This window comes from Oncorhynchus mykiss, chromosome 6 (assembly GCF_013265735.2).
Source record: "Oncorhynchus mykiss isolate Arlee chromosome 6, USDA_OmykA_1.1, whole genome shotgun sequence".
In the NCBI taxonomy this organism is placed as follows: Eukaryota; Metazoa; Chordata; class Actinopteri; order Salmoniformes; family Salmonidae; genus Oncorhynchus; species Oncorhynchus mykiss.
The window spans coordinates 6,075,512-6,100,954 of NC_048570.1; the positions used below are offsets into that span (position 1 = coordinate 6,075,512).

General features: G+C 46.0%; 2 protein-coding genes across 5 annotated transcripts in view; both read left to right on the top strand.

Moving 5' to 3' along the window:
- The window catches only part of LOC110510489 (trichohyalin), an 87,392-nt gene that overhangs the window by 14,904 nt on the left and 47,045 nt on the right, over nucleotides 1–25,443 (top strand). The window lies entirely within an intron of this gene.
- Nucleotides 2,666–13,212, top strand: LOC118964812 (trichohyalin-like). Its single transcript, XM_036979251.1, has 5 exons — nucleotides 2,666–2,847; nucleotides 3,116–4,831; nucleotides 5,017–5,085; nucleotides 5,212–5,286; nucleotides 11,798–13,212. Exons 2-5 carry the CDS (start codon nucleotides 3,124–3,126, stop codon nucleotides 13,123–13,125), a joined length of 3,180 nt encoding a protein of 1,059 aa, XP_036835146.1. The 5' UTR covers nucleotides 2,666–2,847; nucleotides 3,116–3,123; the 3' UTR covers nucleotides 13,126–13,212.

Here is a 25,443-nt window from a genome sequence, read left to right on the forward strand (position 1 = left end):
TTCCAAGAATTTGTAAGGTTCTTGTTGAAATGAAACAGACAGAGGCCAGTCTACAATAGTCAGCAACGATTATTTACGAGAGCTCTACTTAGTTGTACAAAACCATTTATTTTATACTTGGCTTCTTACGCACATACATACACACACAACATTAGGTATCCAACGCACCCCCCGTCCTGCTACCCAGCTGAGAGAGATTAGGGAAGGCCACGAAAAACACTCCCCATCCTCCCTCAAGATAGGGGGGCCCTGGGAAGTACGTCCTTTCCTTTCCACCATCTCCCAGAGGCCCCATATCCAAGGTCTGCATGAGAATTCTGCTAAGACAGTCTGTGTTTGAGACACCCAGACACCACATTATCTATATTGTTTTACTCTAATTCTGACTAGAATGACACATTTATTGATTATCATTTTATACATTCTAATCAATTCTATAAAATCATGCAGGGGGAGGGTGGAATACTGTTAATTATAATCCTATGTTAAATGTATACATCATTTAGTCATTATTCATCAAATTCACAACCAAAATTAACATGGAATCAGCTTGAATTCAGTTTGATGTCCCAGTATGAATCATTCTGTGATGTTTAGACTGTTCCAATAGTAGCACTGCTTACATCCCTTTCCCTAGATGTACATTAGTAATGAATGTGATGAACAGTCATATCAATATGATGTATGGTATTTGATTGAATAATGTAATGTGACTGAAATAGGATAGAATGTAGTTGTAATAACTCATACATTTTGTTATACATTATCAATATTCATTCCTCTCCATCTTGGATAATGGATGATCAGGATCAATACCATAAACCTCCAACAATATATCTGACATTGAGGTCAATATTTCACACACCAAAATGAAAATAGAATCAGCTTGAATTCAGCTTGATGTCTTATTATGAAGCATTCAGTCATTCTCAGACTGCTCACATAGTAATGCTGCTTACATCCCTTTCCCTAGATGTACATTAGTAATGAATGTGATGAACAGTCATATCAATATGATGTATGGTATTTTATTAAATTATGTCATGAGACAGAAATTCAATGAACAATAATAACTAATGCACTCTGTTTTACATGATCATTATTCATGACTCTCCATGTTCGGATAATGGATGATCAGTACAACGTGAGTAATTACTTATTTGTCTGTTTTGTTAACTAACAACCAATAACACAAGACAAAGGACAGACCAGAGTGTTAATCTGATACTATAAAAACTACAGGTCTTGTGAACAGCAGTGTGTCTTCTTCAAGGATACAAATTAAATCAGTTTCTTTACATTTATCAAAACTCTCCCAAAATGTTCTCAAGGTAGGTTGGATTAAGATGTATAGATGTTCTTCAAATTATCCAGAATTGTCATTTAGTCCTCCCACTATATATCTGCTATAGAGGTCAACGATCCACACACCAAAAATAAAATAGAATCATCTTGAATTCAGCTTGATGTCTTATTATGAAGCATTCAGTCATTCTCAGACTGCTCACATGTTAGCACTGCTAACATCCCTTTCCCTAGATGTACATTAGTAATGAATGTGATGAACAGTCATTCCAATATGATGTATGGTATTTTATTAAATTATGTAATGAGACAGAAATTCAATGAACAGTAATAACTAATGCATTCTGTTTTACATGATCATTATTCATGACTCTCCATCTTGGATAATGGATGATCAGCATTAGGTGAGTAATTACTTATTTGTCTGTTTTGTTTATTGACAACCAATAACACAAGACAAAGAACAGACCAGAGTGTTAATCTGATACTATAAAAACTACAGGCCTTGTGAACAGCAGTGTGTCTTCTTCAAGGCTACAAATTAAATCTGTTTCTTTACATTTATCAATACTCTCCCCAAATGTTCTCAAGGTAGGTTGGATTAAGATGTATTGATGTTCTTCAAATTATCCAGAATTTCAGATCATAGATCTCCCACAGACTTATATCTTATATAGACTTATATCTTATATAGAGGTCAACATTTCACACTCCAAAATTAACATGGAATCATCTTGAATTCAGTTTGATGTCCCAGTATGAATCATTCTGTGATGTTTAGACTGTTCCAATAGTAGCACTGCTAACATCCCTTTCCCTAGATGTACATTAGTAATGAATGTGAACAGACAGTCATATCTATATGATGTATGGTATTTCATTAAATTATGTAATGAGACAGAAATTCAATGAACATTAATAACTAATCCATTCTGTTTTACATGATCATTATTCATGACTCTCCATCTTGGATAATGGATGATCAGTACGGGGTGAGTAATTACTTATTTGTCTGTTTTGTTTATTGACAACCAACAAGACAAAAGAACAGACCAGAGTGTTAATCTGATACTATAAAAACTACAGGCCTTGTGAACAGCAGTGTGTCTTCTTCAAGGCTGCAAATTAAATCAGTTTCTTTACATTTATCAATACTCTCCCCAAATGTTCTCAAGGTAGGTTGTATTATGATGTCATATGTTCTTCACATTCTACTGAATGTATATTCTATAGAACCCTGCCTCCTGACACAATATCCTGTATCTGACATAGAGCCCAATGCTGGTTATCACAAACAATGACAATAATCATTTGATCAGAGAAAGACCAATAACAAAACAACATTATTTATGAAGTGCCTACATGAGGGAGGCTTGAGTGACAGGATACATCTGATTGGTCCTGTTTGTTCTGTATATAGTGATGTCGTCTACCACACAGAACTCACCTCTCTGTTTTACACCATAGTCTCAGGATCACGGTATTTACAACATGAGACCCAGGAGAACAAGCTGAAGAGGGAGGCATCAGCTGGTGAGCTTGGTAAGTATGAGAGAGTCTGGAGGAGAGAGGATTGAATCAGGGAACATGAGTGATGTCATTCAGTTTCAGACTAATTCATTTGTAACGTATCACATAGTCAATAGACCAGTTGATGATTGGTTCAGCTCAGATAACTGTTGACTGGAGAAAATAATTACTAATAATTGTACCACCTCCATCAAATGATAATGTCTTTATAGACATACTATTGAATGAATTCATACATTTCTTATTCAAACCACCAATTAAATATGTTAATTGCTCTCAGAGTTGAAGATGGAAAAAGAATTAAAAAATAAATTAAGACAGGAGATGATGAAACAACTAAAGGAGAAAGACACACAGCTCGATGATATGACCCAGGAAGTGAGAGAGAAAGAGAGACTCCTGGAGGAGAAGAACCAGATAATGGAACAGAGGGAGAAACTATTAGAAGAGAAAGAAAACCAACTGGAAGAGAAAGACAAGCAACTAAAGGATAGAGACATTCAACTAGAGGACAGAGACCACAGACTGGGAGATGAAGACAAGCAACTAAAGGATAGAGACATTCAACTAGAGGACAGAGACCACAGACTGGGAGATGAAGACAAGGAACTAAAGGATAGAGACATTCAACTAGAGGACAGAGACCACAGACTGGGAGAGAAGGACACACTACTGGAAGAGAGAGACAAACTACTGAAGGATAGAGACATTCAACTAGAGGCTCTTAGAAAGAACCTGCAGGACAAGAACAGCCAAGTAGAGAACTTCAGAGTCCTACTGCAGGAAAAATACCTTCAACTAGAGGACAGGAACCACAGACTGGGAGAGAAGGACAGACTACTAGAAGAGAGAGACAAACTACTGGAGGGAAAAGATCTTCACCTAGAGGACAGAAACTATAGACTGGGAGAGAAGGACAGACTACTGGAAGAGAGAGACAAACTACTGAAGGAAAAAGACCTTCAACTAGAGGACAGGAACTATCGACTGGGAGAGAAGGACAGACTACTGGAAGAGAGAGACAAACTACTGAAGGAAAAAGACCTTCAACTAGAGGACAGGAACTATCGACTGGGAGAGAAGGACAGACTACTGGAAGAGAGAGACAAACTACTGAAGGGAAAATACCTTCAACTAGAGGACAGCAACCACAGACTGGGAGAGAAGGACAGACTACTGGAAGAGAAAGAGGACCAACTAAAGGAAAAGGACCTTCAACTAGAAGACAGGAACCACAGACTGGGAGAGAAGGACAGACTACTGGAAGAGAAAGAGAACCAACTAAAGGAAAAAGACCTTCAACTAGAAGACAGGAACCACAGACTGGGAGAGAAGGACAAACTACTGGAAGAGAAAGAGAACCAACTAAAGGAAAAAGACCTTCAACTAGAAGACAGGAACCACAGACTGGGAGAGAAGGACAGACTACTGGAAGAGAAAGAGAACCAACTAAAGGAAAAATACCTTCAACTAGAAGACAGAAACCACAGACTGGGAGAGAAGGACAAACTACTGGAAGAGAAAGAGGACCAACTAAAGGAAAAATACCTTCAACTAGAGGACAGGAACCACAGACTGGGAGAGAAGGACAAACTACTTGAAGAGAGAGACAAACTACTTGAAGAGAGAGACAAACTACTTGAAGAGAGAGACAAAGAACTGGAAGAGAGGAGACAGGAACTAAAAGAGAGGAGACAGGAAGTAGAAGAGAGGATACAGGAAGTAGAAGAGAAAGACAACCTACTCGAGGAGAGAGAGAAGCAGTTAAAGGAAAGAGACAAACTACTGGAAGAGAGAGACAAACTACTGGAACTACTGGAAGAGAGAGACAAAGTACTGGAGGGAAAAGGAAATGAACTAGAAGAGAGGAGACAGGAAGTAGAAGAGAGGAGACAGGAAGTAGAAGAGAAAGACAACCTACTAGAGGAGAGAGAGAAGCAGTTAAAGGAGAGAGACAAACAGGTGGAGGATGTCAACAATGAAAATGCTGAACTGGGTAAGATTATTCACACCATTAATACATTTAGTCTTCTGTACTTTCCTCAATTCTCAGGTTATTGTCGACTCTCCACTGAGTTGTGAATATTGTTGTACATCACTTCATACTTTCCCTCTGCATCATATTTCTGTCTAAAGTCTTTAACACAGAATTCAGATCCTAGTCCTCCTTTGTTATTTCAGCTCAACAGATATGTGATGTGAAGACTGAGGTAGAGAGACTGAGAAGAGAGATCTCAGCCCAGATGACTGGTGAGTGACATATGTGATACTTAACATTTCAGTAGAAACCCAGAACTCCCCTTCAGTAGGTCTATGTGCCTTCGTGTGTCACTGAGGTAAATGTTCTCATTCTAAATGGTTGTTCTGTTATTTTAGAACATGGAGAGACGTCAGATACAGGTTCCATCCTCCCAGTCAGGAGGAGACACAGCATGGAGTTTCCTCCACTTAGTGAGTTATCAATATTGTCCTGTTGTCTTCTACTGTTTCTAGTCTATAGTGACCATCCTTCACTTAGTGAGTTATCAATATTGTCCTGTTGTCTCCTACTGTTTCTAGTCTATAGTGAACCATCCTCCACTTAGTGAGTTATCAATATTGTGTCACGATCTTTCAAAATCGAACCCAGAAGCAGACCAGGACAAGGAGAGTAGGAAGAAGGTGAGTATTTATTTACAAGTGAATGTGAATGGGTAGATATATCCAGGTGGCGTAGCGGGCAGCGGTGGTGAGTTGATGGGAGAAAATAGGTGGATCCAATGGGGTAGCGGAATTCTCCGACGACCAGGCGGGAATGGGGTAAATGATCCGGGTGAGTAACTGAAGACAGAACAAACGGAGGTAAGTTTAAGGCAAGCAATACGTAAAAAACAACAAAACAAATTCTATCCAACTTGAGGCTGATACTATGGCACAACATACTGTTCATGGCTAACGATCCGGCAGGAAATGGATGTCAGGTCAGAGCTTTTGAAGGAGAGAGATGATGATCAGGACAGGTGTGCAGATTACTGATGGGATACAGGTGCGGGTGAACATCGATCTCCCAAAAAGCTAATTCGCCCGGCAACCAGTCAGGGTGGGTTCCAGGACACCGGAAACACACTCCAGGACAGAAACACAGGCAAACACAGACTCAGGAAGCGGGATTCGTGACAGTACCCCCCCTCCGACGAACGCCACCGGGCGGACTACCTGGAGCGCCAGGGTGGAGGCGGTAGAAGTCACGAAGCAGGTCGTCATCAAGGATCTGACGCCGAGGAATCCAACTCCTCTCCTCTGGACCATATCCTTCCCAATCCACGAGATATTGGAAACCTCAACCCCGCCGTCTGGAATCCATTATGCTGCGCACCGTGTAGGCAGGACCACCTCCGATCATCCGAGGAGGAGGAGGACGAGGAGGAGGGGGCAACAGAGGACTGAGGAGAACCGGCTTGAGGCAGGAGACATGAAAGGTGGGGAGTACTCGAAGCGTTGCCGGCAACTTGAGTCAGACCACAACAGGGTTAATGATTCTCTCCACCACAAACGGACCAATGAACTTTGGTGACAGTTTCCTCGACTCAGTCCGTAGAGGAAGATTCCGTGTAGCCAACCAAACCTTATCTCCGATGGTATAAGCGGGAGCAGGAATATGGCGACGATTCGCCTGGATCTGATACCGGTCAGAAACTCTAAGGAGGACCTTCCTGGCCCGATGCCAGGTCCGGTGGCAACGACGAATGTGGGCCTGGACAGAAGGAACCGAAAGATCCCTCTCCTGAGAAGGAAACAAGGGAGGTTGGTATCCGTACAGGCATTGGAAGGGGGACATCCCAGTGGCAGATGAAGGAAGGGTATTATGGGCATACTCGACCCAGGGTAATTGAGATGACCAAGAGGTGGGATCAGAGGAGACAAGACAACGCAGCGTGGACTCTCTGGTTGGCTCTCTCCGCCTGACCATTAGATTGTGGGTGAAATCCAGAAGTGAGACTGACTGTAGCTTCAATGGCCAAACAGAAAGATCTCCAGACAGCAGAGGTAAACTGAGGACCACGGTCAGAAACAATGTCACTGGGCTATCTGTGGACCCTGAGAACCTCACTAACCAGGATCTCGGACGTCTCCGTGGCAGATGGAAGCTTGGAGAGAGGGACAAAATGAGCAAACTTGCTGAATCTGTCCACAATGGTCAGAATGACCGTGTTCCCAACAGAAGGGGGCAATCCCGTGACAAAATCCAGGGCCAGATGCGACCAAGGTCGCCGAGAAATAGGTAGGGGGTGAAGAAGCCCAGAGCTGGGCCGATTTGGTACTTTTATTCTGAGCACAAACAGGACATGCGGCAACAAACCTCCGGGTATCTTCTCCCATGGCAGGCCACCAAAATCGTCTGCGCAGTAGCGCCATAGTCCGAGCAACGCCAGGGTGACAAGCTATCTTGCTGACTTGGGACCACTGAAGAACAGCAGAACGGACCGACTCAGGCACGAACAACCGAAGGGCCGCCATCACATCCTCCTCAATCTTCCATGTAACAGCTCCCACGACAAGGTTCTGGGGAAGAATCGTCTCAGTCTTGGCCCCACTCTCATCCGTCTTGGAGAACATCCGGGACAAGGCGTCCGCTTTACCGTTCTTCGACCCAGGTCGGAACGTCAGGGAAAAATTGAAGCGTCCAAAAAACAAAGCCCACCTGGCCTGACGGGAGTTGAGACGTTTAGCCGATTGCACGTAAGCCAGATTCTTGTGGTCAGTCCAGACCACAAACGGTTGCTCCGCTCCCTCGAACCAGTGACGCCACTCCTCCAAGGCAAGCTTCACAGCGAGAAGCTCCCGGTTACCCACATCGTAGTTTCTCTCAGCTGGTGAAAGAAAACAAGTGTAGAAGGCGCAGGGATGGAGTTTACCGTCAGTGGAGCTACGCTGGGACAGGATGGCGCCCACCCCCACATCAGACGCGTCCACCTCAACAACAAACTGACGGGAAGTGTCAGGTTGAGAGAGAATCGGCGCGTTGGTGAATCGGCTCTTCAAGTTCAGAAATGCTCGGTCTGCCTCAGGAGTCCAACAGAAAATTCTGGTGCAAGACGTCAGAGCAGTTAAAGGGGCGGCCACCCGGCTGTAATCACGGATAAACCTCCGATAGAAGTTCGCAAATCCCAGGAATCTCTGGAGCTGCAATCTCGTACTGGGCCGGGCCCAATCCCGAACTGCCCAAATCTTCTCTTGGTCCATCTTGATCTCACCCCTGGAGATGATGTACCCGAGGAAGGATGTAGTGTGGGCGTGAAAATCACACTTCTCTGCCTTCACAAACAGACGGTTCTCCAATAACCGCTGCAGTACCTGCTTAACATGCTGGATGTGGCTGGAAAGCTCCTTGGAGAAAATCAGGATGTCATCCAGGTAAACGAACACAAACAGACCGATCATATCCTTCAGCACGTCATTCACCAAACTTTGGAACACTGCTGGAGCGTTGGAAAGTCCAAACGGCATCACCTGGTACTCGAAATGTCCCATAGGTGTATTGAATCCAGTCAACCACTCGTCCCCCTCTTTGATCCGAACCAGATGATACGCATTGCATAGATCAAGCTTCGTAAACACAGTAGCACCCTGTAAAGAATCGAAAGTGGAGCTCATCAAGGGCAAGGGGTACTTGTTCTTGACCGTAATATCATTCAACCCCCGATAATCAATACACGGTCGAAGAGAGCCATCCTTCTTACTCACAAAAAAAATCCAGCTCCCATGGGTGATGACGAGGGACGAATGAGACCTGCAGGAAGAGACTCCTTTATGTAGGTCTCCAGGGCTTCCCGCTCAGGTCGAGAAATACTGTATAACCGTCCCTTGGGAAAGGCAGCTCCAGGGAACAGCTTAATTGTACAATCATAAGGTCGGTGGGGAGGAAGTGACTGAGCTTTCTGCTTACTGAACACCTCACCCAACTCGTGATATGTTTCAGGAACCAGGGACAAATCAGGAGGAGCAGACTCACTGACCCGACTGGGGACAGCATGAGAACAGGAAGTCCTGAGGCAGTTAGCATGGCACTCAATGCTCCAACTAGTTACCTTACCAGTCACCCAATCGAACGAAGGATTGTGTTCACTTAGCCAGGGGTATCCAAGAACCAGAGGAACATGGGGGGAAGGCAAAATGAAAAAAGAAATAACCTCTGAATGATTCCCGACAACAACATCTTAACCGGTTCAGTCCTCATAGTGATCCGTGCCAGACTACTGCCGTTCAGAGTGGTTGCTTCAATGGCTTCCGGTAATTGCTCCTTGGAAAGCCCCAACTGTTCCACTAAGTCGGCATCAATGAAGCTGTCATCGGCACCTAAATCGATGAAAGCGTTAATCGCTAAACTCTGATTCTTATTTATGAGGGTAGCAGGAAAACGAGGTCTGACAGGGCTCTTGAGAGGTTGAAACTGGCTCGCTAACAAACCTCCCAAACTTAACGAGCCGAGCAGTTTAACGGGCGCTGAGGACAAATGGAGGTGTAATGTCCCGAGCTACCACAGTAGAGGCAGCTGTTGGTCTCACGTCTACGTTGGCGCTCGTCCTTAGTTAACCCGTGCCGCCCCACTTGCATAGGTTCAGGATCTGGCGGCAGGACTCCTCCACTAATCCCGTGTGAGGGAAAATGATCCGTTCTGGTCCACTTCCTGACCCGAATGGTAACCGAGTCTCAGATTGATTAGATGGACCCCACTGCTTCTCCCTCCTTCTCTCTCGGACTCTATTATCTACCCGAATAGCTAAGGTGACCAAACTATCTAGGTCACTAGGCTCTGGATAGGAGATCAGCTCGTCCTTGAGTTGCTCCGACAACCCCTGGTAAAAAAACGCGTGTAGTGATTCCTCATTCCAACCACTCTCCACAGCCAACGTCCTGAATTCTATCACAAAGTCTGCCACACTGCGAGCTCCTTGGCGAAGAGAGAACAAACGTTTAGCTGCGTCCTTACCTCGGACTGGATGGTCAAAAAGCTTTCTCATATCTGCCGTGAAACCCTGGTATGACGTCATGCATGTGTCCCGTCGTTCCCAAACAGCTGAAGCCCATTCCAGAGCTCTACCACGCAGCAGCTCAATAACAAAAGCTATCCTAGCCTTATCTGTGGCGTAAGAGTAGGGCTGCAGATCAAAAACTAACCCACACTGTAAAAGAAATTAACGGCATCCTCCCAGATCTCCCTCGTACTTCTCCGGTGTCGGAACCTTGGGCTCACGGAAGGAACCCGCTCCCGAATCGGCAGGTGAAATGGGTGAAACAGGTGGTGGATGATCCGCCGGCAACCTGAGCTGATCCTGGATACTCGTTAATCTATCCGATAAGTTCCGGATTGAACCCGCTATCTCGTGTAGCGCCGTGTTGTGTTGTCCCAACATCTTCTCCTGCTGGGTAATTGTATGGCAAACGGAGTCCAGGTCCGCTGGGTTCATCACTGGCCGGATCGTTCTGTCACGATCTTTCAAAATCGAACCCAGAAGCAGACCAGGACAAGAAGAGTAGGAAGAAGGTGAGTATTTATTTACAAGTGAATGTGAATGGGTAGATATATCCAGGTGGAGTTTCGGGCAGCGGTGGTGAGTTGATGGGAGAAAATAGGTGGATTCAATGGGGAAGCGGAATCCTCCGACAACCAGGCGGGAATGGGGTAAATGATCCGGGTGAGTAACTGAAGACAGAACAAACGGAGGTAAGTTTAAGGCAAGCAATACGTAAAAAACAACAAAACAAATTCTATCCAACTTGAGGCTGATACTATGGCACAACATACTGTTCATGGCTAACGATCCGGCAGGGAATGGATGTCAGGTCAGAGCTTTTGAAGGGGAGAGGTGATGATCAGGACAGGTGTGCAGATTACTGATGGGATACAGGTGCGGGTGAACATCGATCTCCCAAAAAGCTAATCCGCCCGGCAACCAGACAGGGTGCGTTCCAGGACACCGGAAACACACTCCAGGACAGAAACACAGGCAAACACAGACTCAGGAAGCGGGATTCGTGACATATTGTCCTGTTGTCTCCTACTGTTTCTAGTCTATAGTGGACCATCCTCCACTTAGCGAGTTATCAATATTGTCCTGTTGTCTCCTACTGTTTCTAGTCTATAGTGAACCATCCTCCACTTAGTGAGTAATCAATATTGTCTTGTTGTCTCCTACTGTTTCTAGTCTATAGTGGACCATCCTTCACTTAGTGAGTTATCAATATTGTCCTGTTGTCTCCTACTGTTTCTAGTCTATAGTGGACCATCCTTCACTTAGTGAGTTATCAATATTGTCATGTTGTCTCCTACTGTTTCTAGTCTATAGTGAACAATCCTCCACTTAGTGAGTTATCAATATTGTCATGTTGTCTCCTACTGTTTCTAGTCTATAGTGGACCATCCTTCCCTTAGTGAGTTATCAATATTGTCATGTTGTCTCCTACTGTTTCTAGTCTATAGTGAACCATCCTCCACTTAGTGAGTTATCAATATTGTCTCAAACTGTCATCAATCTTGATATTCTCTATTTTCTCCAATAATCTATATTTCACTATGATGTGTAATGTATTTGTAGTTGGTTTATACTATGTTTTAAATATGTCTCTGATGAGTCAGTATGTTGACCAGTTCTCTGTGGGGATACAGACCCCACACTTCCACTGAGGAGGAGACACAGCATGGAGTTACCTCCTCCATATAGTGAGTTATGGATGTAGATTATATTATATTAGACACTGTTGTACATCCTCCAGAGAGTGAGTTATGGATGTAGATTATATTATATTAGACACTGTTGTACATCCTCCATCTAGTGAGTTATGGATGTAGATGATATTATATTAGACACTGTTGTACATCCTCCATCTAGTGAGTTATGTATGTAGATTATATTATATTAGACACTGTTGTACATCCTCCAGAGAGTCAGGGTGTTGATCAGTGCTGTGTGTTGTGTTGCAGTGGGAGGAGAGAGCAGCAGTCCAGACTCCCCAGTGTCTCCCAGTGTGTCTGAGCTGAGACTGGTGCTGCTGGGGAGGACTGGGGCTGGGAGGAGTGCAGCAGGAAACACCATCCTGGGCAGAGAGGAGTTTGGGGCCCAGGCCAGCCCCTCTGCAGTGACCCAGAGGAGTAAGAGGAGAGAGGGGGACGTGTGTGGGAGACGGCTGGTGCTGGTGGACACTCCAGACTGGTTCTGTCCTGGACTCTCTCTGGAGGAGATGAGACAGGATGTGGGGCTCTGTGTCCGTCTGTCTGCCCCAGGACCCCACGCCTTCCTCCTGGTCATACCAGTGGAGCCCTCTAAGGGGGATGAGAGAGGGGTGCTGGAGAGAATGGAGGACATGTTTGGGGAGGGTTGTTGGGAACACACTGTGATTCTATTCACCCATGATGATGGCCTGAAAGAGCAGAGCATTGAGGAGTTTCTCCAAACAGGAAGTCAGGACCTCCAGCAGCTTGTAGAGAAAAGTGGGAGCAGGTACCACGTCCTCAACATTAAGGACAGGGACCACGGCACTCAGATATCAGAGCTCCTGGATCAGGTAGAGGAGATGGTGGCAGGAAACAGAGAGAGATTCTACAGCAGTCAGACCTACCAGGAGGCAGAGGACCAGGTTAGAGAGATGGAGGGAAACATCCAGAGAGAGAGAGGAGAGAGGAAACAGAGGGAGGAGAGAGACTTGAGAGAGAGGCTTCAGAAGGAGTTGCAGGACTCTCTGATAAAGATAGAGGGAGTGATCCAGGAACATGAGGGAGATATCAGAACACTCAGTGAAAGAACCAGTGAACTGGAGAGACAGGTGAAAGAAGAGAGGGATGAGAAGAAGAAAAGAGAGCTGGAGAGGGAGCTGAAGAGGGAGTCTGATAGGAGGGAGGAGATGGAGAGAAAGCAGGAGAGATTTAGAGAGAAGAGAGAGAATGAGAGGAGGGAGATGGAGGAGAGACACAGACAGGAGATGGAGAACTATGAAGGAGAGGCCAGAGTTGAAGCAGAGAGAAACCTGATGAAGATAGTCCTGCCTGAGTTACAGAGGAACATCATGATCTCACAGACAAAGATACAGAGGGAGTTCAGCAGACAGATGGAGGAGAAGAATAGACAGATGAAGGAGAAGGATAGAGAGATAAAGAGACTGAAACAGAACTCAGAGGAGGTGTATATAACCAGTGAGATGAGCAGGCAACATGCACAGCGAGAACCAATAGGAATTAGAGGAGGAAGAGACGGAAGAAGGATGAGTAGGATGAGACGACTGTTTTGTGTAGGGGTTAGAGAGGAGACCAGATAGAGACAACTGTTTTGTGTAGGGGTTAGAGAGGAGACTAGATAGAGACAACTGTTTTGTGTAGGGGTTTGAGAGGAGACCAGTTAGAGAGACAACTGTTTTGTGTAGGGGTTAGAGAGGAGACTAGTTAGAGACAACTTATGTGTAGGGGTTAGGAGGAGACTAGATAGAGACAACTGTTTTGTGTAGGGGTTAGAGAGGAGACCAGATAGAGAGAACCCTACTGTATTTCCCTCCACTGTGAGAGAAACATAGCAGTGTTATTATTTTACTACAGTCACACTGTTGTTTTCTATTTGCTGACCTTCATCAATCAAAGTTCATCTGCTATTGTTATGATGTTATGCTTCAAGTTGAAACCTTAAACGTATCTCTACAGTTCTCGCTAGTGGACAGACAGGCTACGCTCTGCTCACGTAGCATTTGGTTCAGGGTTCAGAGGTCACAGTGAAGGATTGATGAGTAATACATGTGTTTATTATGGTATGTTAGTTGAGCCCATTACCCAGTGGGTAGTAATCTGTGATGTGGATGTAGCTCACAGTTACCATGGTGATGTCTCATATTGATGCTGGGGATCTTTCCCAATGGAACTCTGATACCACATGAGACTGATATTGTTGAAATAAAATGTAACTTTGTAAAACATCAGTGTTTGGACATTGTTTGTCTTGGATGAGTCTCTACCGTACAGAGCTGAGCTGTCAACACTGAGCTGTCATCACTGAGCTGTCAACACTGAGCTGTCAACACTGAGCTGTCAACACTGAGCTGTCAACACTGAGCTGTCAACACTGAGCTGGTCTCTCTCTTTACCTGACACACAACTTCTACTACTACTTCTACCACTGTTACCATTACTGCTAACACTACTACTACTACTACTACTACTACTACCACTACCACTACCACTACCACTACTACTACTACTACTACTACTACTACTACTACTACTAATGCTACTACTGCTATTACTACTAAACGCAACCCGGGTTGACTACTCCTGGCTAAAGTTTTCATCCCGGAGCAAGCACCAACTAGCCTGGAGCTAGCCCATGCTAGACTTATCTCCTGGCTAGGGCTCCTGGCCTACTCATGAAGCCCACTCCTCGGCTACAATATCCGGACCCTTCCGCTGGGCACGGAACCCCACCGATCCTTGACGACTGGAATACCGACATAATCTGCCCGAGGATCCCAACAGGCCCCTCAGGCCCCTCAGGCCTGCTAGCTATCTATAGCATATTGGACTCTTAACTGATCCACTGGCCAGTTTCTTGGACCACTATACCCATTTTGCCAATTGGACTTGGACCCCTCTGCTACTTGGAAACCTACTAATTCCACGACTGGTCTATCGACGTCACCGCAGAGGAGGCCCTTATGCTAGTTTGCTATCCCCGGCCTGCTAACTGCTAGCTTGCTAGCCCTGGCCTACTAACTGTTGGCTTGCTAGCCCCAGCCTGCTAGCCCCAGCCTGCTAACTGTCTGAATCGCCGTGTCCCCAGACTTCTGTAAACGTAAAAGCCTTGGTTTCATGCATGTTAACATTAGAAGCCTCCTCCCTAAATTTGTTTTATTCACTGCTTTAGCACATTCTGCCAACCCAGATGTCTTAGCCGTGTCTGAATCCTGGTTTAGGAAAACCACCAAAAACCCTGACATTTCCATCCCTAACTATAACATTTTCCACCAAGATAGAACTGTCAAAGGGGGTGGAGATGCAATCTACTGCAGGGTTAGCCTGTAGAGTTCTATCTTACTATCCAGGTCTGTACCAAAACAATTTGAGCTTCTACTTCTAAAAATTCACCTTTCCAGAAACAAATCTCCCACCGTTGTCGCCTGCTATAGACCACCGTCTGCCCCCAGCTGTGCCCTCGATACTATATGTGAACTGATTGCCCCCCATCTATCTTCTGAGCTCGTGCTGCCAGGTGACCTAAACTGGGATATGCTTAACAACCCATCCTACAATCTAAGCTTGATGCCCTCAATCTCACACAAATTATCAATGACCCTACCAGGTACAACCCCAAATCTGTAATCACGGGCACCCTCATAGATATCATCCGATCTAACTCGCCCTCCAAATACACCTCTGCTGTTTTCAACCAAGATCTCAGCGATCACTGCCTCATTGCCTGCATCCGTAATGGGTCTGCGGTTAAACGACCACCCCTCATCACTGTCAAACCCCCCCTTAAAACACTTCAGCGAACAGGCCTTCCTAATCGACCTAATCGACCTGACCTCATCCCGTCAGTAGAGGATGCCTGGTTATTCTTTATAAGTGTCATGTATTGTCATGTTGTGTCTTGTTCCTGTTCTTTTTCTTCACCCTGTCTCCCTCTGCTGGTCGTATTGGTTTGCCTTTTCTCACCCTCCTTCCCCCAGCTGTTCCTTGTCTTCTCTAACCACCTCATTCACCCCTTTTCCCACCTGTTCCCTTTTTCCCTCTGATTAGGTCTCTATATCTCTCTCTGTTCCTGCTTCTGTCTTTGTCAGATTCTCGTTTGTGTTTCTCATGCCAGAACCAAACTATCGTCGTGTTTGCTTTACCTTGTCCTGTCCTGTCGGAATCTGCCAGTCCATCTGAGCCTACGTGTGTTTTGCCATTAAAGGAACTCTGTTTTGTTAATCTGCTTTTGGGTCCTCACTCACGCACCTGACAGAAGAATCTGACCAAAAATGGACCCAGCGACTTCGGATCCTCTCCACTCAGCCGTCGAGATCCAGGGAGCGATGCTAGGCAGACACGAGCAGGAATTGTCTGCTGCTCGACATGCCGTTGAGACCCTGGCCGCCCAAGTCTCCAACCTCACAGAACAGGTTCACCATCTCCGCCTCGATCCACCGGCCACTTCCAGGGCTTTCGAATCTCCGGAGCCCAGAATCAATAACCCGCCGTGTTACTCTGGGGAGCCCACTGAATGCCGCTCGTTCCTCACCCAGTGTGATATTGTGTTTTCTCTCCAGCCTAACACTTACTCCAGGAGCACAGCTCGTATCGCCTACGTCATATCTCTCCTTACTGGACGGGCTCGTGAGTGGGGCACGGCAATCTGGGAGGCAAGGGCTGAGTGTACTAACCAGTATCAGGACTTTAAGGAGGAGATGATACGGGTTTTTGATCGTTCTGTTTTTGGGGAGGAAGCTTCCAGGGTCCTGTCTTCCCTATGTCAAGGTAATCGATCCATAACAGACTACTCTATTGAGTTTCGCACTCTTGCTGCCTCCAGTGACTGGAACGAGCCGGCTTTGCTCGCTCGTTTTCTGGAGGGTCTCCGCGCGGAGGTAAAGGATGAGATTCTCTCCCGGGAGGTTCCTTCCAGCGTTGATTCCTTGATTGAACTCGCTATTCGCATAGAGCGACGGGTTGATCTTCGTCACCGAGCTCGTGGAAAGGAGCTCGCGTTCTCCGTTGCCCCCCTCTCCGCATCACTACCATCTTCCTCTGCCGGCTCGGGTGCTGAGCCTATGCAGCTGGGAGGTATCCGCATCTCGACTAAGGAGAGGGAACGGAGAATCACCAACCGCCTCTGTCTCTATTGCGGTTCCGCTGGTCATTTTGTCACTTCATGTCCAGTAAAAGCCAGAGCTCATCAGTAAGCGGAGGGCTACTGGTGAGCGCTACTACTCCTGTCTCTCCTTCAAGATCCTGCACTACCTTGTCGGTCCATCTACGCTGGACCGGTTCGTCAGCTTCCTGCAGTGCCTTAATAGACTCTGGGGCGGAGGGCTGTTTTATGGACGAGACCTGGGCTCGGGAACATGACATTCCTCTCAGACAGTTAAGGGAGCCCACGGCCTTGTTCGCCTTGGATGGTAGTCCTCTCCCCAGGATTCAGCGTGAGACGCTACCTTTAACCCTCACTGTCTCTGGTAATCATAGCGAAACCATTTCTTTTTTAATTTTTCGTTCACCTTTTACACCTGTTGTTTTGGGCCATCCCTGGCTAGTTTGTCATAATCCTTCTATTAATTGGTCTAGTAATTCTATCCTCTCCTGGAACGTCTCTTGTCATGTGAAATGTTTAATGTCTGCTATCCCTCCTGTTTCCTCTGTCTCTTCTTCACAGGAGGAGCCTGGTGATTTGACAGGGGTGCCGGAGGAATATCACGATCTGCGCACGGTGTTCAGTCGGTCCAGGGCCACCTCTCTTCCTCCACACCGGTCGTATGATTGTAGTATTGATCTCCTTCCGGGAACCACTGGGAACCACTCCTTCCGGGAACGACTATACTCTCTGTCGGCTCCCGAACGTAAGGCTCTCGAAGATTATTTGTCTGTAGCTCTTGACGCCGGTACCATAGTCCCCTCCTCCTCTCCCGCCGGAGCGGGGTTTTTTTTTGTCAAGAAGAAGGACGGGTCTCTGCGCCCCTGCATAGATTATCGAGGGCTGAATGACATAACAGTGAAGAATCGTTATCCGCTTCCTCTTATGTCTTCAGCCTTCGAGATCCTGCAGGGAGCCAGGTTTTTCACTAAGTTGGACCTTCGTAACGCTTACCATCTCGTGCGCATCAGGGAGGGGGACGAGTGGAAGACGGCATTTAACACTCCGTTAGGGCACTTTGAATACCGGGTTCTTCCTTTCGGCCTCGCTAACGCTCCAGCTGTCTTTCAGGCATTAGTCAATGACGTCCTGAGAGACATGCTGAACATCTTTGTTTTCGTTTACCTTGACGATATCCTGATTTTTTCACCGTCACTCCAGATTCATGTTCAGCACGTTCGACGTGTCCTCCAGCGCCTTTTAGAGAATTGTCTTTTTGTGAAGGCTGAGAAGTGCACTTTTCATGCCTCCTCCGTCACATTTCTCGGTTCTGTTATTTCCGCTGAAGGCATTAAGATGGATCCCGCTAAGGTCCAAGCTGTCATTGATTGGCCCGTCCCTAAGTCACGCGTCGAGCTGCAGCGCTTTCTCGGCTTCGCGAACTTCTATCGTCGTTTCATCCGTAATTTCGGTCAGGTGGCAGCTCCTCTCACAGCCCTTACTTCTGTCAAGACGTGCTTTAAGTGGTCCGTTTCCGCCCAGGGAGCTTTTGATCTCCTCAAGAATCGTTTTACATCCGCACCTATCCTTGTTACACCTGACGTCTCTAGACAGTTCGTTGTCGAGGTTGACGCGTCAGAGGTGGGTGTGGGAGCCATTCTTTCTCAGCGCTCCCTCTCTGACGACAAGGTCCACCCTTGCGCGTATTTTTCTCATCGCCTGTCGCCGTCGGAACGTAACTATGATGTGGGAAACCGCGAACTGCTCGCCATCCGCTTAGCCCTAGGCGAATGGCGACAGTGGTTGGAGGGGGCGACCGTTCCTTTTGTCGTTTGGACTGACCATAGGAACCTTGAGTACATCCGTTCTGCCAAACGACTTAATGCGCGTCAGGCTCGTTGGGCGCTGTTTTTCGCTCGTTTCGAGTTCGTGATTTCTTATCGTCCGGGCTCTAAGAACACCAAGCCTGATGCTTTATCTCGTCTCTTCAGTTCTTCAGTAGCCTCCACTGACCCCGAGGGGATTCTCCCTGAGGGGCGTGTTGTCGGGTTGACTGTCTGGGGAATTGAGAGGCAGGTAAAGCAAGCACTCACTCACACTCCGTCGCCGCGCGCTTGTCCTAGGAACCTTCTTTTCGTTCCCGTTCCTACTCGTCTGGCCGTTCTTCAGTGGGCTCACTCTGCCAAGTTAGCCGGCCACCCTGGCGTTCGGGGTACGCTTGCTTCCATTCGCCAGCGTTTTTGGTGGCCCACCCGGGAGCATGACACGCGTCGTTTCGTGGCTGCTTGTTCGGTCTGCGCGCAGACTAAGTCCGGTAACTCTCCTCCTGCCGGCCGTCTCAGGCCGCTTCCCATTCCCTCTCGACCGTGGTCTCACATCGCCTTAGATTTTATCACCGGACTGCCTTCGTCAGCGGGGAAGACTGTTATTCTTACGGTTGTCGATAGGTTCTCTAAGGCGGCTCATTTTATTCCCCTTGCTAAGCTCCCTTCTGCTAAAGAAACGGCACAAATCATCATCGAGAATGTTTTCAGAATTCATGGCCTTCCGTCAGACGTCGTTTCGGAAAGGGGTCCGCAATTCACGTCTCAATTTTGGAGGGAGTTTTGCCGTTTGATTGGGGCTTCCGTCAGTCTCTCTTCCGGCTTTCACCCCCAGTCTAACGGTCAAGCAGAACGGGCCAATCAGACTATTGGTCGCATCTTACGCAGTCTTTCTTTTCGTAACCCTGCGTCTTGGTCAGAACAGCTCCCCTGGGCAGAATACGCCCACAACTCGCTTCCTTCGTCTGCGACCGGGCTATCTCCTTTTCAGAGTAGCCTCGGGTACCAGCCTCCGCTGTTCTCGTCTCAGTTCGCCGAGTCCAGCGTCCCCTCCGCTCAGGCTTTTGTCCAACGTTGCGAGCGCACCTGGAAGAGGGTCAGGTCTGCACTTTGCCGTTATAGGGGGCAGACTGTGAGAGCCGCTAATAAGCGTAGAACTAAGAGTCCTAGATATTGTCGCGGTCAGAGAGTTTGGCTCTCCACTCAGAACCTTCCCCTTAAGACAGCTTCTCGCAAGTTGACCCCGCGGTTCATTGGTCCGTTCCGTATTTCTCAGATCATTAATCCTGTCGCAGTGCGACCTCTTCTTCCGCGATATCTTCGTCGCGTCCACCCGGTCTTCCATGTCTCCTGTGTTAAGCCCGTTCTTCGCGCTCCTGCTCGTCTTCCCCCCCCCCCCCCCATCCTTGTCGAGGGCGCACCTATCTACAGGGTCCGTAAGATTTTGGACATGCGTCCTCGGGGCCGTGGTCATCAGTACCTAGTGGATTGGGAGGGGTACGGTCCTGAGGAAAGGAGTTGGGTTCCCTCTCGGGACGTGCTGGACCGTTCGCTGATCGATGATTTCCTCCGTTGCCGCCAGGTTTCCTCCTCGAGTGCGCCAGGAGGCGCTCGGTGAGTGGGGGGGTACTGTCATGTATTGTCATGTTGTGTCTTGTTCCTGTTCTTTTTCTTCACCCTGTCTCCCTCTGCTGGTCGTATTGGTTTGCCTTTTCTCACCCTCCTTCCCCCAGCTGTTCCTTGTCTTCTCTAACCACCTCGTTCACCCCTTTTCCCACCTGTTCCCTTTTTCCCTCTGATTAGGTCTCTATATCTCTCTCTGTTCCTGCTTCTGTCTTTGTCAGATTCTCGTTTGTGTTTCTCATGCCAGAACCAAACTATCGTCGTGTTTGCTTTACCTTGTCCTGTCCTGTCGGAATCTGCCAGTCCATCTGAGCCTACGTGTGTTTTGCCATTAAAGGAACTCTGTTTTGTTAATCCGCTTTTGGGTCCTCACTCACGCACCTGACAATAAGTGCCTTCCTCACCATCTTAAATAAGCATGCTCCATTCCAAAAATGTGGAACCAGGAATAGATATAGCCCTTGGTTCACTCCAGACCTGTCTGCCCTTGACCAGCACAAAATATCCTGTGGCGTTCTGCATTAGCCTCGAATCGCCCCCGTGATATGCAACTTTCAGGGAAGTTAGGAACCAATATACACAGGCAGTTAGGAAAGCTAAGGCTAGCTTTTTCAAACAGAAATTTGCATCCTGTAGTACAAACTCAAAAAAGTTCTGGGACACTGTAAAGTCCATGGAGAATAAGAGCACCTCCCAGTTGCCCACTGCTCTGAGGCTAGGAAACACTGTCACTACCGATAAATCCACAATAATTGAGAATTTCAATAAGCATTTTTCTACGGTTGGCCATGCTTTCCACCTGGCTACCCCTACCCCAGTCAAGAGCCCTGTGATCCCCACAGCAACTCGCACAAACCTCCCCCACATCTCCTTCACCCAAATCCAGATAGCTGATGTTCTGAAAGAGCTGCAAAATCTGGACCCCTACAAAAAAAAGACTCTCTTCTCTGTATACATCAATGATGTCGCTCTCGCTGCTGGTGATTCTTTGATCCACCTCTACGCAGACGACACCATTCTGTATACCTCTGGCCCTTCTTTGGACACTGTGTTAACTAACCTCCAGATGAGCTTCAATGCCATACAACTCTCCTTCCGTGGCCTCCAACTGCTCTTAAATGCAAGTAAAACTAAATGCATGCTCTTCAACCGATCGCTGCCCGCACCTGCCCGCCCGTCCAGCATCACTACTCTGGACGGTTCTGACTTAGAATATGTGGACAACTACAAATGCCTAGGTGTCTGGCTAGACTGTAAACTCTCCTTCCAGACTCACATTAAACATCTCCGATCCAATATTAAATCTAGAATCAGTTCCGATTTCACAACAAAGTATCCTTCACTCATGCTGCCAAACATACCCTCGTAAAACTGACCATCCTACCGATCCTCGACTTCGGCGATGTCATTTACAAAATAGCCTCCAACAATCTTCTCAACAAATTGGATGCAGTCTATCACAGTGCCATCCGTTTTGTCACCAAAGCCCCATATAGTACCCACCACTGCGACCTATACGCTCTCGTTGGCTGGCCCTCACTTCGTACTCATCACAAAACCCACTGGCTCCAGGTCATCTACAAGTCTCTGCTAGGTAAAGTCCCACATTATCTCACATCACTGGTCACCATAGCAGCACCCACCCGTAGCACGCGCTCCAGCAGGTATATCTCAATGGTCACCCCCAAATCCAATTCTTCCTTTGGCTGCCTCTCCTTCCAGTTCTCTGCTGCCAATGACTGGAACAAACTGCAAAATTCTCTGAAGCTGGAGATTCCCCATCTCTCTCACTAGCTTTAAGCACCAGCTGTCAGAGCAGCTTAAAGATCACTGCACCTGTACATAGCTCATCTGTAAACAGCCCACCCAACTACCTCATCCCCATACTGTATTTATTTATCTTGCTCCTTTGCACCCCAGTATCTCAACTTGCACATTCATCTTCTGCACATCCTACCATTCCAGTGTTTAATTACTATATTGTAATTAATTTGCCACCATTACCTATTTAATGCATTTACCTCTCTTATCCTACCTCATTTGCACATGCTGTATATAGATTGTTCTACTGTATTATTGATTGCATGTTTATTCCATGTGTAAGTCTGTGTTGTTGTATGTGTCAAACTGCTTTGCCTTATCTTGGCCAGGTCGCAGTTGCAAATGAGAACTTGTTCTCAAATAGCCTACCTGGTTAAATAAAGATCAAATAAAAATTTAAAATAAATAAATGCAGATGTCAATATGACTGATAGGTGAGTAATTAAATAGACATGCAGTAACCATGCCTGACCAGCAGATGTCTCTGTTTTACCACCAGAGGAGCAGGAGGAACCATGAGGACTTTCAGAGTAGCAGTTGTCCATTCAACAGCTGACTCCAATAGTTGATTCCAACTCTTTTGATTTGATACCCAAACAGACACACAGAGAAATATCAGCATCATGTTGCTTGTTTTACTATATAGAAAGTGTTTTGTTGCTTTGTATCACACATAGTATATGTTACTTCAACAATATAGTATTAAATCAGTATCACTAAATACCATATCAGTTTTCTGTCTCCCATACCTTGATACCTTGATAATCAGAATATAGTGTGAATAATGTTGTAGCTTTTCATTGACGGTGTTTATAAGATGTTCCCTTTTAAATGTTCTGGTTATTTAGTGGAGCTTTGTCCTTTTGAGAGGCTGTTTTTACACCAGAAACTGTATTTATTTAAGACACATAGTGATGTCATAAGTCAATGGTGCCACCTGACATTGATTTTAAAAGGCAGGATAATGATAAATAGTTCCACTTTCCAGATCTGTCTACATTTGTAAGATATCCAGACACAATGCATGTCTGACTCCCTCCGGAGGTGTTCAGGAAAATAACAATCACATCATAATGTGTCTTTTCATCATCTACCCCAGTGGTTCACAAACTTTGTATCGTCCCGTACCCCTTCAAACACTCAATCTCCAGGGGTCTGCACTGCTCTCTACTACACCATGCGCCCTACCCTACACACACACACACACACACACACACACACACACACACACACACACACACACACACACACACACACAACTCCTGAATACTCCAAACACACACACACACACACACACACAACTCCTGAATACTCCAAACACACACCACTAAAATATAAGTGATGGAAATGAGAGAGGTGAAGGGAGGTGAAGGTGAGGGAGAAGGAGAAATGAGTTAGAAAGTGAGGGGTGGAAAGAGGAAAAGAGTGAGGACGTTCAGGGTTAGGGGTGATGAGAAGGAAAGGTTGCTGATGAAGGAGGGGAGAGGAGAGGAGAGGGGGCTGGCGAGAGGTGAGGAGAGGAGATAGGAGAGAGGTTAGGAGAGGTGACAAGCGAGAGGTGAGGAGAGGGGACAGGTGAGAGGTGAGGAGAGGAGATAGGAGAGAGGTGAGGAGAGGTGACAGGTGAGAGGTGAGGAGAGGGGACAGGTGAGAGGTGAGGAGAGGGGACAGGTGAGAGGTGAGGAGACACACACACACACACACACACATACAACTCCTGAATACTCCAAACACAGCTTGTTGTTGTAATGCTATGCACTCTATCTAGGTTGTTGTAATGCTATGCACTCTATCTTAGAGGTTGTTATAATGCTATGCACTCTATCTAGGTTGTTGTAACACTATGCACTCTATCTAGGTTGTTGTAATGCTATGCACTCTATCTTAGAGGTTGTTGTAATGCTATGCACTCTATCATAGAGGTTGTTGTAATGCTATGCACTCTATCATAGAGGTTGTTGTAATGCTATGCACTCTATCATAGAGGTTGTTGTAATGCTATGCACTCTATCTAGGTTGTTTTAATGCTATGCACTCTATCATAGAGGTTGTTGTAATGCTATGCACTCTATCATAGAGGTTGTTGTAATGCTATGCACTCTATCTAGGTTGTTGTAACACTATGCACTCTATCTAGGTTGTTGTAATGCTATGCACTCTATCATAGAGGTTGCTGTAATGCTATGCACTCTATCTAGGTTGTTGTAACACTATGCACTCTATCTAGGTTGTTGTAATGCTATGCACTCTATCATAGAGGTTGCTGTAACACTATGCACTCTATCTAGGTTGTTGTAATGCTATGCACTCTATCATAGAGGTTGTTGTAACACTATGCACTTTATCTAGGTTGTTGTAATGCTATGCACTCTATCATAGAGGTTGCTGTAATGCTATGCACTCTATCTAGGTTGTTGTAATGCTATGCACTCTATCTTAGAGGTTGTTGTAATGCTATGCACTCTATCTTAGAGGTTGTTGTAATGCTATGCACTCTATATTAGAGGTTGTTGTAATGCTATGCACTCTATCATAGAGGTTGTTGTAATGCTATGCACTCTATCATAGAGGTTGTTGTAACACTATGCACTCTATCATAGAGGTTGTTGTAATGCTATGCACTCTATCTTAGAGGTTGTTGTAATGCTATGCACTCTATCTATGTTGTTGAAATGCTATGCACTCTATCTAGGTTGTTGTAATGCTATGCACTCTATCATAGAGGTTGTTGTAATGCTATGCACTCTATCTTAGAGGTTGTTGTAATGCTATGCACTCTATCTAGGTTGTTTTAATGCTATGCACTCTATCTAGGTTGTTGTAATGCTATGCACTCTATCTTAGAGGTTGTTGTAATGCTATGCACTCTATCTAGGTTGTTGTAACACTATGCACTCTATCTAGGTTGTTGTAATGCTATGCACTCTATCATAGAGGTTGTTGTAACACTATGCACTCTATCTAGGTTGTTGTAATGCTATGCACTCTATCATAGAGGTTGCTGTAATGCTATGCACTCTATCTAGGTTGTTGTAATGCTATGCACTCTATCTTAGAGGTTGTTGTAATGCTATGCACTCTATCTTAGAGGTTGTTGTAATGCTATGCACTCTATATTAGAGGTTGTTGTAATGCTATGCACTCTATCATAGAGGTTGTTGTAATGCTATGCACTCTATCATAGAGGTTGTTGTAACACTATGCACTCTATCATAGAGGTTGTTGTAATGCTATGCACTCTATCTTAGAGGTTGTTGTAATGCTATGCACTCTATCTATGTTGTTGTAATGCTATGCACTCTATCTAGGTTGTTGTAATGCTATGCACTCTATCATAGAGGTTGTTGTAATGCTATGCACTCTATCTTAGAGGTTGTTGTAATGCTATGCACTCTATCTAGGTTGTTTTAATGCTATGCACTCTATCTAGGTTGTTGTAATGCTATGCACTCTATCTTAGAGGTTGTTGTAATGCTATGCACTCTATCTAGGTTGTTGTAACACTATGCACTCTATCTAGGTTGTTGTAATGCTATGCACTCTATCATAGAGGT